Raw genomic sequence first — 15,479 nt, 5'->3', positions numbered from 1 at the left:
GTTCATTATAGAAGGGTTATGAGGACAAATAAACATTAAAAACAACAACAACAACAAGCACTTAACAGACTGCCCAGCAAATATACTCAGCAAGAAAACAATGGTGGGATCCCAGCTTTGGCCACCTGTCCGCTGAGTCCAGGAGAGGTTGCAATAATTATGTATGACCCACTCCTGCCAATTCCCCCTTTCTCCTTGGTGTTTACAGGGAATTGTCGGCAGGAGAGGAAGATCTTATCCTAGCTTTGCCCTAGAACTAAGCTCCTTAATAATTGTGTCAAGTTACTCCTGGCTATAAACTCCAGCTTTTGAACAGTGTGGGTCATTTTTAATGTTTGATTTGTTTTCATCATTGCTCGCCTTTTCAGTATGTGTCATTTTTTTTAGTCTGCCAAGAAGCCACTTTTCCATTTAGCAATCAGAAGTGTGGAAAAAAAAGAACATGCATGGTCCAATTTTCAGGGAGTCTTGTAGCAGTTAGTTGTCAGATTTAGTATTTTTTTTGTCAGTATTTTTTCCTAATATTTCTGATGATGTTAATTCCCATGATTAAGGTAAATTTAGTTTGTGGGATGTCACCAGCTATTAAAGTCTCGCCAGCAGTGTCTTCCAGTTTCTTCTAGGACATCCCTAGAAAGCTGAAACAAGAGGAATACCTCAAACCAACAACATTTAACTTGAGATTTTGGAAAAAAATATGCATTAAGATACTGTATATATGTTTTTCACAAGAATATGCAAGTTATCCTATGTGTGAAATCCTCTGTTCTGCATTACTACCTATCATGTGTGTACATATGTGAGCACGTATGTATACACCTCAACGAATTCTTACTTATGCTAACTTAAATTAACTTGGCCTTTTACGTTAAGTAATGTGTTGTTTTATACATGTGAATCATTTTCTGTATTTCTTTCCTGACATTTCATTTGTTTTCTTTAGAGAAAAAATTAAGTATTCTCTCATAGGTAGATAACATCTACAAACATGTTCCAAATCTATACTCTAGTTACAAATTAGATGATAAGTGTCTTATACATGTGGCTGCCCTGAAGAGGCTACTTCTAGAACTAAGACTCGACTCATCCTCATCGACTCATTGTCAACTTGTGAAAGTAATGTTTGCCTTCCAGGAAGGCAACTATCCAGTAAATCTGAAATACACGAAATGGCTCAGTTACAAGTATTCAGGGGTAGAAACACAACACAGCCTTGTCCTATGCTAATGAAATAGGCATTTTATCTCACAAAAGGTTTTGCTTTCTCTCCCTTTCTAAAGGCAGTACCGTGATTCAGAAGGAACTTTGATTACCTAACCTACATCAGAGGCAAGGAGGTACCTTTAGGATACCTTAGGGGCAGGAACTTACAAAACTTGACCAATGGAGACCTGTTGTAGAGAGAGAAACTAAGCAAATGCGCTGAGTTGCTTTGTTTGATTTCCTATGTTTGTTTTCTCTTTCTCTTGATTCTTTGGTGCCTGATTTGCCCTTGCTTCTGGACTTTAGACTCTAAAGTTTTGATGCATCCTCTTAGGATCATTCATTTTTGGACCAAGGCTGGAGCTACATTACTGTCACTGGCCCAGACTTCATAGCAGTCTCATTTCACTCCGCTGCGCTATAGTTTAGGACATACAATTTGACCTAGAAATAATTTCTGACTATGGTTTTAAAATTTGAAAGTAGGAATGCTTGGGTGGCTCAGCTGTGGAGCGTCTGCCTCTGGCTCAGGGTGTGATCCTGGGATCTGGGATCGAGTCCCACATCGGGCTCCCTGCCTGGAGCCTGCTTCTCCCTCTGTCTGTGTCTCTGGCTCTCTCTCTCTCTCTGTCTCTCATGAATAAATAAATAAATAAATAAATAGTGGAAAAAAACTGAAAGTAGATCAGTGGAAACATTGAAAATCTTAACATCTTGACTGCTTTCTCATTGTGAAAGTGGAGAGTGTTTAGCTTAAAATCTGCATTTTTTTTTCCTGTGGGATAAGCTTTTATTCTATGGGAAAGCTTTGTGTCTACAATTTTTTATTGAGGAGAAAGCCTGTTTTTATCTGTTGTTGTTTGGTTTACTTTTTTCAAAAAGATCTTATTTTAAGAGATGGACTTCTTGGGACGCCTGGGTGGCTCAGCAGTTGAGCCTCTGCCTTTGGCTCGGCGTGATCTGGGATCCGGGATCAAGTCTCATATCAGGCTCCCTGTAGGGAGCCTACTTCTGCCTATGCCAATGTCTCTGCCTCTCTCTCTGTGTGTGTCTCATGAATAAATAAATAAAATCTTTTAAAAAAGAAATGAACTTCTTCCGTGGTCAGCTTAAATACCATCCTAGATGCTGCATCAAGGCTCTCTGCTTTTGCCAGTTCTCTGTGCTCACGGGCAGTCTTTGAGGCAACCCTGGGAGGCAATGGACTTCATAGGCCCTTTGCTTTGTACTCTAGTGTTTTGGCTCTTGTCTTGATGCTGTTTGGTTCCCTGGTCCACTTTGCTTCTATCTTAAGCAGGTTGACACGTAGGCAAGCAGAAACTTAATACTAAATTATACTTCCTATGGATACATTGAGTTTGGAAAACTATTCCATGAGACAGGTCCATGGACTATTAATTGTATTCTATGGGGAAAGGAGAGTTCTCTGGTCAAATGCTTTACAAATCATAACTCCAAGTGCAGTTGTCCATGGAATCTCTTTTCTGTAGAATACTATGGACATCTCAAGGATCACCAGTGTTCTGTAGAAGACATTTTTGGAAATTATGTTCTTTGAACTTGGACCATAAGTTAACAGTCTTTCTGATTCACATCTTCAACAATAAGCTTTTAATAATTAATTCTGATTTAAGCAATAGGTCACCTACATTTGTATTATGTTAGATAAAAGATATATAGTGTTAAAGGATTATCTAATTAAAACCAGGCATCTAATGGATAAAATAATACAAGACAAGAGGTCATAGATGTCTTAGGAATCCAAGACACTTAGTAATATAAGTTAGTTCAATTACTGCTGTGTGTACCTATTTTTTAAAAATATTTTATTTATTCATGAGAGAGAGAGAGAGAGAGAGGCAGAGACACAGGCAGAGGGAGAAGCAGGCTCCATGCAGGGAACCTGATGTGGGATTCGATCCCGGGCCCCCAGGATCAAACCCTGGGCTGAGGGAGGCGCTAAACCCCTGAGCCACCCAGGGATCCCCTGTGTGTTACCTATTGACTTACCTTTTCTATTTTCTGGCTTGGATATCAGTATAAACCTGATGCGAGGCTATTCTGGCGTATGTTAGAAAAGTATAAGATGTCCTGGCCTTGATATTTTGAGGTGGATACGTAGGAAGGGCAAAGTTTGGATGTTTAACTTCTCATTTTTGGTATGGATTGAATATTAATTGTAACAGCTTCGAGATACAGTAAGATAATTCTATACTGCGGGATGCTTTACTATATTATTAGATTTTATTATTAGATTTTTGAAGTGGGCAAAGTCATGTTCGTGTTAAACAATCATGATTTAGGAGGTCTTAGGTACTTTTTGGAACAGAGTTAAAATGAGTATTTTTCTTTTCTTTTCCTCATCTTGAAATAAAATGATTTGCCATATATAGCTTTATAAATAAATTATTTTGATTCTCGCCTTAAACTCAGTGCCAGTTAATATTTTTTAAATCTGAGTTGAATGAAGCCCAATGGTGATATCAATCTTCTTCAATTTTTTTTTTTTTTTTGCAGTTTGAAAAGTTCCTATATATAAAGGAAAATAGGTGGCCTTGGGGGACAATAGAGTTTAATCAAATAAGTAATATGATCATTTTATGGGTATTGGATAGCTGGATGTAAATTATATCCTCCAAAAAAATGAATTAAATAATTGACTGCAATGTAAAGTAAGATTTAACAAGAGTTTCTATATGAAAACTTTTATAAGTAGATCTTCATCGACTTTTTAAAAAAAATATTTTATTTATTTATTCATGAGAGACACAGAGAGAGAGGCAGAGACACACAGGTAGAGGGAGAAGCAGACTCCCTGTGGGGATCCCAGTGTGGGACACCATCACTGGGATCACTCCCCGAGCCCAAGGCAGACCCTCAACCGCTGAACCGCCCAGATGTCCCAATCTTCATCAATTTAATAATAATAATAATAATAATAATAATAATAAGGGAATTCCCTTTTTTAACCTACCAGCATCTTCTGAAACCATTCTTCAACACCCCAAACATGTTTGCTGTTTCAAAGAGGGAAACCAGTTACCCATGAAGCCATGCAGTCAGTCTTCTGCCTTAGCTCTTTGGCCACACTAGAAGTCCATTTCCCCCAACACACAGCCTGGCATCGCTGCCTGGAGCAGCAGACTTTTACTAGATCAATTATATGTCTCTTCCTGCCCTGGTTGGCTGATGGCTCTTCTTAGTGTAAAGGAACAGTAGTTTGGCCTCAGAGCTGAAGTACGTCACTAGGCAGGGAACTAAGGCAGCAGAAGGATCTTCCAGCTGTAATAACAAATGCAAGTGTTCCACCTTGGAGGGAAGCATCTTGGCCTGCTGCCCTCTTTCACACTTGCATTCCTTTGAAGTGACTGAGTCAGGAGGACACAGCCGCAGCCTCTCTCTCTGCCCCCCACCCCCACCCCGGTTGCCCTAAGCCACATCCACAGGTGAGATGGGTCGGCTGTCCGGCCAGCGGCTCCCCAAAGCTCTGCTGCAGCAGCTTCCTCCAGTGCACTGCCTGGGAAGGGAAGGATGGAAGAAAAAGAGCACCTGTTTCTTACCAGGAACTTGAAATGTCACTCACTTAGCTAGAATGTGTACTAAGGAAGTGGTGGTTTTAAAGCTTCTCAGGGAGGGAGGTGGCTCCCCAGGAATGGGGAGCAGGAACTTACATTCTTAGAGTGTACTTCTGGCTTTGAGGTCACAGTCTGTGCCGGCCTCCACAGTTAAGGACAGAAACCCATTGTCCCCTCTCCCTTTTTAAAATTTTTTTCAGGCCAGTAAAAGTCATTTCGCTGTCTCTTCTTCAAATAGCTCTTATAGGGATTTGGCCTGGTTTTGTCACCAGCGTTAGAGTCATAGTGACAAAAGCAGACGTGTGTGATCTGGCCATTTTTCCCATGACTGGCTTTTCCTGCTCTATAAGGCTCTCCCACACTGAGAGAGAGTAATGGCTCTCTTCATTTTAAATAATTGCTTGTTGCATCTGGCTTTAGTCAGGTGAAGAGCCGGATCCAGAGAGCTGGAGTCCCCCTTGCCCGATAGATCGGAGAGTCAGAGAGCGGCCTTGGTGAGGTGCATGCAGGACTTGCAGCTGCTGCAGTAACTGGCCATCAATATTTCTGCGGCCTCGCAGCCTCATTCTCTATTCCCCCTGCCTACTGTGTTCGCTTAGGTATCCTCTAATTCTGCCCCTTTGAGCCACTTGTGCTCACATGTGAGAAGCATCCTTCAATTTGCATTGAATTTACTGCAGTGGGTTGTCTTGTTAGCTACCCAAGTACCAATTAACGAACCCCAGCACTTCCAGAGTATTTTACTGTGACATGTTAAGTCATTACGAACATACTCTCTGCTCATTGGGCCACGTGATGAGTAAAGGAAAGGTTCAGCCTTTCTTTGTTAATCCACAAGCGCATGTAAGAGCCTCTTCAATCTAGTTAGAGCCCCTGCTAGCACTTATGGTGTCTTTGTGAGACCTGGAAAAAGGTGTCCCCCCCCCACCTTTGGGCAGACGGACTGCAAGAGGTATGCACCCTAGGGGGCAAATAAAAAAGTGCCCCTTCCTCCCTGGGGCCCTGGGTCACTTTGGCCAGATGAGTGGGAGCTAATGGTGGTTGGCCTCCACGCACTCTCACCCCGGCTGACGTAACCATCCAGGCAGTCTCGGGCCTCACACGGAAGAGCCTTCCATCCTGCTTCTGTCCCTTCCCGTCTTCAGACCCTGGAGTTTTTCTCGTCCTGTTGTTTCATCTGATGGTAGTCCGTCCATTTTGATGGCTGTGATATGTGAGGAGGGTCTGAGAACTACTGTGGGATTTCAGGTGAAGCGAAGTGAAATGACCTCGGGGACATTCGGTACAGTTTTCCTTTCCAGCCTGATCTTTCACTGAAGAGAAAACTCGTTTCCTAGATAGCAATGCAAAGAATCCATTGGAAAGGTTTGTTCATCTTTAAAGAATTAATCGTGACTTTACTATCAGATGGTAGCTTCTATATACCCATAGGCCATAGACATCTGACAATATAAAGTTAATATATGGGAACTTTTCTGTTATATGTAACAAAATTGAGTAACCGCTGTGTTTCCTGCTTTAAAGTATCAGCAGCTGCTGCCTTGCCATGAAAAAAGTATTATAGACGACCACCTACCCCCCTGCCCCTGCACCCCTAAAGTGGAAAGGAATGAATAACATTTTTTTCTCATTTTTCTTCTTTCAGGTGATGTGTTCCATATCACTGCTCCCAATAAATTTACCTTTGAGGAGGCCGAAGAAGAGTGTGAGAACCAGGACGCCCGGCTGGCGACAGTGGGGGAACTCCAAGCAGCTTGGAGGAATGGCTTTGACCAGTGCGATTATGGGTGGCTGTCCGACGCCAGCGTTCGCCACCCTGTGACTGTGGCCAGGGCCCAGTGTGGAGGTGGTTTGCTTGGGGTGAGAACCCTGTATCGTTTTGAGAACCAGACAGGCTTCCCTCCCCCTGATAGCAGATTTGATGCCTACTGCTTTAAACGTAAGTGTTTGATACCTTTATAAAAATTATAGAGTTTTAAAAAATACTTCGGAGACATGCATTGGTGTTCACCTAGCGATGGGAATGGATTCCATGTCTTGCAGTGTATGCACAGAACGGAAACAGTTGAGTGACTTTCAAAAGCAGATAAACAGAACGGCAGTGATACGGTTAACGTAACAGGAAGTTTGACAGATGTTCTTTCAGAGGCGATGAGGAAAGGAATCAAGTTCAGGTCTCAACTGTGCTCCATCGCACCTAGAACCACCGAACATATTTCTGATTATTCTTTTTTTTTAACGTTAATTGCGGTCCTTAAATGTAATTCGATTGTTGGTGCTCTAGTGTTGAGGCCAGCTGTGGCTGAGTTGAGTCCTTGAGTTCTGGCTATTTTGTCTTTGTTTGGTATGTCTTTCTTTGAAATGGCGGAGAATTGGAATTTCAGTAATTGCAGGTGAGTACTTGGAACAGCGATGGATAATCCTAACATTTCAGTTAATACCTAAGAAGCCACGCTATAAGTAAATATCTCCATTTATCTTATTTTATTTCAAGTGATGGAAATGTGTGCCTTCTAATCATTGATTCTCTAGTATCATATTGAAGTACAGTCTATGTTCTTTGAAAGATGTGACGTAGGCTATCTTCAGTTAGGTCTGCTACTTAAAATTGGACTTAAGTAACATTCGTGATTTAATTTAAATTTTTCAGATGTCCTTAAATTATTTTAGCAATAGTAGTCACATGATATAGTATCACGTTTGTCCAACACCTGATCAAAGAAGCAAGCAATCCAGAGTCTCATTGTGCTTTTTTACTGAAAGGTCTGTACTGTTGTGCCAGCTAAACAAAGATTTCCTAGAATTTGGGGTGTGTTCCAAGTAGAACCATGTCACGTTGAAATACAGCGAAAGGATTTTACTAAGTTTCCAAGACATCTTGTTTTAGCAATATGTAACTGAAAAGAGGAGAAAATATTCTAGCCTATTATGTAATTGGTTTCTAAAGTGCAATACACAGGCGGTCTTTATTCACAAAAAAGTCACAGCTAGGATGTCTGAGTGGTCAGCAGAAGAGCCGTTAGTGCAGTGGAAAGGCGTGAGTTCACATGCTACTGCTTCCCTGCCGAGGTGTCTCTGCCCACATCTCCCATAGACTCAAATTTCTGGGTGTGAAAGCCATGTGTTGTGTGTCAGTGCAATACAAGCCGGCCATAAAAAGCCACTGGAAATACTAACTTTTGTTCCTAGACCCTGAAACAACAGAAAAGTTCTTCGTTATTTTCAGGAAAAGAAACGACGATAAAAAGGAAAGCCTATCTCCAAAAGTAGAAAGATGCACATTCTTTTAACAGTGACTTTCAAGTAGTTGAAGCTCTCAAATCATTTTTACATTAAGTGACTCTGATTAAGAACTGAAATCAGATTGGTGTCAGAAGGCAGGTTAGAGAGGTTTAATTAGGAAAGGAGTGGAATTACCCTGCTTGACTACCTTGCTCAATTGTATTTTCATGTGCTTTATAAAACTGGCTAGAGAAAACTTTTAAAGAAGTTTTTTTTTTTTTTTTTCCCCTCCCTCAGGGTAAAACTTAAACTAAAGGCTGTCTGTAGCCCCAAAGAACTCATCCTGGTTATGTTTTAAATTATTTATTTAAATGAGGAATTCACATGAACACATGAAATGACAAGATATTTAGAATAAATACAATAACCACCTACTAAAAATCTACATAAAATCTGAGAAAAGTTAGAAAATTTAGGTCCAGTTTCTTCTTTCTAACTCATTTGAATCTGTATAACTTGGAAATATATAACTTCCAAATATCATAGTTCAAATTTTGTTTTTTTTCCCAAACCAAAGGGCAATCTAAACTAATCCAAGTCTAATCTAAGGGTTAGGTTCTTGTTTATTTCTTCCCTAAGACCTATTATATTCAAAATGTATTCAGCACCTAAAAGATTTAGAAGGCTTAGTCATAACACAAAAATCTTTCTTGAACCACACACAAAGCCAACAGCTTCCCCAAATTTCTAATTCACTTTTCAAGGATTCCTTAATGTATATATTTTAAAGAATTTCAAAAATATTCTCAAAATGACTTGACTGCTGTCACTCAGCAGTGTCACTCAACTGAGTGGTGAGTGGCTGGCTAAATACTTAAGGTGAAGTATATAAGAGTCGTGACCTTAGCAATCGTTCTGAAAGCCATTTCCGAGATGCACAGCTGGTTGGTTAAGTAGAGGAATTTAGAAATATAACCATATTTTCCTTGGTTGCTTTTTACCAAATGTAGAAAGAGTTTTTAAAGCCACTTCTTGGTGAATAAGCAATACCAAACCTCACTTTGCTATAATTCTCTTTTCCTTCTGACATCACTGAATAGAAAATTAACAATGGCTGATGACCATAATTAGAATTTATTCATGTCAAGTAGATTTGAAAAATAAGGAAATTCGTATATTTGTGAAACAAAATTTTCCTGTGTATTTCCCTGTGCTCATTAAACTAAATTGTGCATTTTTAATTTTTCTTTGACCTCAGAGTTAAGTAAGTTCTGTGTAAGTTAGAGACTTAGGGCTTTGAAAAATCACCCACGCATCCCCAAATTTAAGTGAATCAAAGCCACTCAAGACTCATGATAATCTTTCATGTTATGTTATTAATGATCTCTAAGATAGGGAGATAGAGCATGCTCCCTAAAAAATCCATTCTAATATCTTATTACCATCATCCTTGGGTAGTTTTTCTAATTATCTAAATTCACTGCATTGGACGTTGAGCCCATTTTTCCTTTGTAAGTTGGAGACCAAACTCTAACAGCCATGTCTACTATTGAGTATAATTGTTCAGTTGTCCCTCCAGCATCTTCCTCACCTGAAGCAATTTCCTTGTTTTGAAATTTTAATTTCTAAGCATCTGGTGATCTAGCTTTGAACCCTCATTTTTTATATCCCTCTGTTTGATTAAGCTAGGAACTAGAAATTGTGGTTTAGAGAAGGCTAAATAAGTTCCCACCACTTTATATGCTACACTGCTTACATATTCGTTCACTTTTAAAGTTGGCCTCCCCTTCTAACCTGAGGGATGCTTATTGTTCTTTTTTGTGCCCTCGATCATAATCTGACCATAGGCACCAACAGTAATCCTTCCCTAAATGGTATTTTAAATATGTCTTCTGTTTATTGAATTTCAATCTGTTAGCTTTCCATCACTCCTAAAACTTTTTAAAAATAGTTTGTATTCTAATGTCATTGCTCCAGCCATTACTCTTTATTTAACAATAAGATCAGAATCAACTTATTTGAATATTTTCTATCTTTGTGAATTCTCATGCTTATAGTCATTTATTTATAAAACATTTTAATATAGAAGAAACTAATTTGAAATTAGTCATATTCATATAATGGAGGTAGTATGGGTGGGTGTTAAATTGACTATCATGCTGCTAATAGGGTCTTTATATTTTACTGGGAAAATCTGCCTTGTGTCTTAGAGGCACAGAGTCCATAGGACATAAAATACCATAAGTACAGTGATGCAAAACATCTGTGTGGCAGACAGCTGCAGAGGTTGGAAGGGAGCTTTTGTGGGAAAATAAATATGCTGATTTCTGTTGGCTTCCTCAGTAATGAAGCTAAAAGGACACTAGTAGTTTTCCAATTCAAAATTTTCTCCATGTGAATTCTTCTGGAAGGACCGTTTTGGAATAATTTGGAGTTGCATTTTCACCTTTAGAATAGTCCTCATTAACATAGTAGCATTTATTCTTAAGATATCTCTTTGTGGATATTTGTGGTTTTTAAAATCATTTCCTCTTTTTGGAATGGTTGAAACAAATGGCACAAATGATCAGATACTCTGAGTTATGATGGAAATCAGCTGTTAAGTTGACGAAAAAGCCACCCAACCCCAAAGGAAGTCTGAGGTTCTCTATTCCAAATAGTAGAATTAATTAACTTAATTATAAGCAGATTTTTAAACAGAGCTCTAAAATTATCAAAAAGCCTTGTTTTTGAAAACAAAGTCACGTAAATCCTGGCTTTGTAAGGGAGATTCTCTGAGACATATTGCTGTCAATTTATTATGCTCCAGGACTGGAGGAAGGCAACACAAATGGTACAGTAATAATTGGCAATGACGTACAATTCAGTTTTTTAAATCTGAATCCTTCATTTTTAAAACACTATAAAAGTATTTCCATTGCATTGTAGAAAGCTGCTAGCCCAGAATTTGGGTTAGAATATGGGACAACCCGATCCCTAAGCCTTCTGTTGGGCCCTAATGCCAATATCATCTCCTTTTAAGTTAATTTCATCAGCCATGGAAAGAAATACTCAGAGGAAAAAAGTAAAATAAGCTCTTTTACTGTTATTAACAATAATATGATTAATTTTTCTCTAATATGCAGTGTGATAAGTGATTATGTTAGGTTCCATGGGAACTTTCTCTGAATGTACATTTTACTGTTTCCCCCAAAGAAAGCTGTTATAAGACAAACATGATATTTGGCAGTGAAATGAGGTAACAGCTATGGAATTTCAGAGGATAGAGAATTGAATTAAAAGATAGTCAACCACATTTTGGCTTCTTAAGTTGTTCATGTCAATCAAAATAGACCCAATCTTCCTCCAGGAAATAAATATAGGAAAAGCTTTTCTTACAAGGAGAAAAAGAATTATTTAATGTCTTCAAAGAATCCAATTATTCTTTGTTTAGTTTTGTTCCAGCATAAGATAGTAATAGGCAAATAGTGACAGACTTTGAAGAATATTTAAATGTTACCATAATGTAAATGGCCACCAAGTTTTCATTATAAAATTAGTGAATCTGGGCTTTAGAATAATCTGGGGAACGACCACAGCTAACAAGAGCTCATCCTAGACAAAAATAAAGAACCTGTTACAACTCAAGTCTGATTTATAACAAAAGCACATTGCTTCAGCCTCAAAGGTTTTTGGTAGACTTTAGTTTTTAGACCAGTTTTAGGGTCACAGTAAAATTGGGGGAAAGTGCAGCGATTTCCTATGTACCCCTGCCCCCTCTCATGTATAGCCTCCCCCGTTATCAGCACTGCCCACCAAAGTGGTACGTTTGTTGCAATTGATGAACGCATGTGGACGTACCATAATCAAAGTTCATAGTTTACATAAAGTTTCATCCTTTGTGTTGCACATTCTGTGGGTTTGGCCCAATACGTAACGACATATGTTTATGATTCTTGTATCGTACACAGCAGTTTCACTGGCCTAATATCATTACATTTTGACAGAGTAGAGGGAGTTCAAAGAAGCCAGTTTAGTTTTCCAAGGACTCCTGTTTTGGGACCATTGGGAGTTGGACACGGATATTACAGATACCACAGATCTTACAGCTCGTATCAGGGAGATCACGCATTTAGCTAGTTTTAAGTCATACAGGATGTGGCAAGACAATGCCGACAGGTTTCCTTAGAACAGCTCCTTCTGAGTTTAGTGGTGACTGGTTTCTGACTTTTGAAAAATCTTTTTTTTTTCTTAAGAAACAAAATATTTGTGTCCTGCTGCATTTTCCCTGCATTGAAAAGGAATCTTGTCTATATACACTGTCACTTTTATACTCAATTTGAATTTCTTTAAAAAGGCCTGGCCATTCTCTGTAAATCTGGAGGCATTATAATGTAGCATTTTATGATGACATGTTACTTTTTATTGCCTGAGCCCATTCTTTCTGATGCTCAGAGTTGTTTCCAGTGATTTGTAATTAGAGACTGAAAATATATCATGTGGGTACTTTACTTCCTGTTCTACTTTTGCGTTTCATGCTAAAGTAAGCCTGGAACCAGGACCCTTGTAAGAGTTGCAAACATAGTGTGTAGAACATAGAACAAAACGTAGAACTATTACAAGTGCCAAACAGCCTCTGCCAGAAACGTCTTATTGTTTGTTAGAAACCCAAGGCTACACTACAGAGTTGAAACGAAGATGAAGACAAACGTCCCAACACCTGGAACCAAGAGAAGAGTGGTATTAAAAGGTTTAATATCCTGTTTTTATGAAACCCTCTGCATTATGGACAATGTAATAGTTGATATGTAATTCGGGCACATTTGATGTGGCTTTTTTGTTGTTTTGCAATCTGAGGCCCTCCCTCTCCCCTGAGACACAGTGCAGCTTGAGAAGGAGGGAGAAAGCTAGAGGCAGGGTACAGAAGAAGCCTTCAGAATAGCCTTACCATGTTTTCCTACTAGGCTACAAGCTGCTGCTGGAGTTTCTGATAAGTAACCTACCTCCCGTTTCCAAACTCTGCATTTATATTGTTTTGGACTTTTCCTTATCTTAAAACAACAAAATATTCGTTTTCCTTAACCAAAAGTAGTCATCCATCCTAATGGGTAAAAGCAGTGATAACCCTTACAATACAAAACGAGTGATCAGTCTGACCGTGAAATGTTCGATTGTCTGCTTTTGCATTAATTTAATTATAGTTTCTAGACACCCTTCATCACAAAACACTTCTGGGTCACCCCAAAATTCACAGCAGCACTTAACAAACACTGGACGTACAACTTTTTATTAGTGACTTGTCTAATCAACTCTTTGAAATTATTTTTCTAGCTAAACAGAATATATCAGAGGCTACAACCATCGAACTGAATATCCTTGCAGAAACTGCATCATCCAGTTTTTCTGAAGAACTACACATGGTACCCGACAGAACAACACCAGTCATCCCTCTAATCACCGAATTACCTATCATTACAACCAAGTTCCCTCCTGTAGGAAATATAGTCAATTTTGAGCAGAAAACCACATTTCAGGCTCAAGCTATCACACATGGAGTAGCCACTGAATCGTCCACCCCTGCTGGTAGTACCATGAAGCCTGGGGATATGGACTACTACCCACCTTCTGGTTCAGGACCACTTGGAAAGGCAGACATACCTGAAATTCAGAAAGAAGTGCCCCAGAGTACAACTGTTGTCTCCCATCATGCTACAGAGTCATGGGATGATGTCTGGGAAGACATACAAACACAAGAATCAGTTACACAAGTTGAACAAATAGAAGTGGGTCCCTTGGTAACATCTATGGAAGTCTTCAAGCACGTTCCTTCCAAGGAATTGTCTGTAACTGAAACACCATTTGTGTCTACAACAATGACCCTGGAATCCAAAACTGAAAAGAAAACAGTAATCACTGTTTCTGAATCTGTGACCACAAGCCGCTATGGATTCACGTGGGGAGAAGATGACAGTGAAGACAGCACAGATACAGTTAGATCTACTCAGAGCACCTTGGCCTTTAGCCAAGTACCTGAAGTCGTGACAGTGTCAAAGACTTCAGAAGATACCGCCTCCACTCCACCAGAGGACAGGGAGCAAGTCTCAGCATCAACAATTCTTTCACCTGTAACTGTGCCTGACAGTGATGGATCATCCACAGACACCTGGGAAGAGAAACAAACTAATGGGAGGAAAACTGAAGATGTTTTTGGCCCTTATGCGTCCACTACACCTTTCCCGTCACAGCATCATACAGAAGTAGAATTGTTTCCTTATTCTGGTGATAAGAAATTAGTTGAGGGAATACCCACAGTTATTTATCCCTCTCCACGAACAGAAATGGCGCAAGGAAGAGAAAGAACAGAAACACTAAGTCCAGAGATGAGAACAGATACTTATACCGATGATGAGATACAGGAAAAGATCACCAAAGACCCATTTATAGGAAAAATAGAGGAAGAAGGCTTCTCTGGAATGAAGTTCTCTACAGCTTCCTCAGAGGAAATTCATCTTACAGAGTCTTCAGTGGAAATGACCAAATCTTTTGATTCCCCAACACCGACGACGGCCAAGTTAAGCGTAGTGCCGACAGAGGCAAGAGATATAGAGGAAGACTTAACAACACCGGCTGAATTAGAAACAGATGGCTATCAAGATACTACGAAGTATGATGAGGGTGTTACAACAGTGCCTTTGAGCCACAGCACTGTAAGTGTGGAGGTGGTCACTGTATCAAAATGGGCATGGGATGAAGATGATACAACAGTAAAGCCTTTAGAGTCCACAGAAGATGCAGGCCCTCCAAAATTGCCCCCTGCCTTACTTACCACTACAGAAGTGAGTGGGAAGGATAAAGAGATCCCAAGTTTCACTGAAGATGTAGGGGATGAGTTTACTCTTGTCCCAGATAGTACTCAAAAGCCATTAGAGGAGTTCACTGAGGAAGACTCCACAGACCATGGGAAGTTCACAGTTGGATTTCAGCCAACTACATTAATTGGTATTTCAGAAAAGCCAACTTTGAGAGATTCTACACCTGAGGAAAGAGTTCCACCTGTCACAAGCGTGGAAGGCCAAGTTATATATGCCGCCACAGAAGGAAGTGCTTTGGATGAAGAAGCTATGGATGTCTCTGAGCCAGTATCTACTATCTCCCAATTTGTACACACTTCAGATGTGGAAGGATTGGCGTTTGTTAATTATAGTAGCACCCAAGAACCTACAACTTATGTAGACAGTTCCCATACTATTCCTCTGTCTGTAATTCCCAAGACAGAATGGGGAGTGTTGGTACCTTCTGTTCCGCCAGAAGATGAAGTTCTAGGTGAGCCCTCTCAAGACATACATGTCATTAATCAGACTCAGCTTGAAGCAACTCTTTCCCCCGAAACTATAAGAACAGCGACAGAAGCTACACGGGGAACAAGTCTGGAAGAATTCCCTTGGAAAGAACAGACTACAGAGAAACCAGTTCCTGCCCTCAGTTCTACAGCTGCCACCA

General features: G+C 39.7%; 1 protein-coding gene across 1 annotated transcript in view; it reads left to right on the top strand.

Annotated features, from left to right (window-relative positions):
• The window catches only part of VCAN (versican), a 112,156-nt gene that overhangs the window by 33,523 nt on the left and 63,154 nt on the right, over nucleotides 1–15,479 (top strand). The window contains 2 exon segments of the mRNA XM_049108292.1: nucleotides 6,424–6,717; nucleotides 13,311–15,478. Of these exon segments, the coding sequence (XP_048964249.1) occupies nucleotides 6,424–6,717; nucleotides 13,311–15,478 (2,462 nt within the window).

This window comes from Canis lupus, chromosome 3 (genome assembly GCF_003254725.2).
Source record: "Canis lupus dingo isolate Sandy chromosome 3, ASM325472v2, whole genome shotgun sequence".
In the NCBI taxonomy this organism is placed as follows: Eukaryota; Metazoa; Chordata; class Mammalia; order Carnivora; family Canidae; genus Canis; species Canis lupus.
The sequence above is the reverse complement of the archived record's forward strand: the minus strand, read 5'-3'. Positions and strand labels throughout refer to the sequence as shown.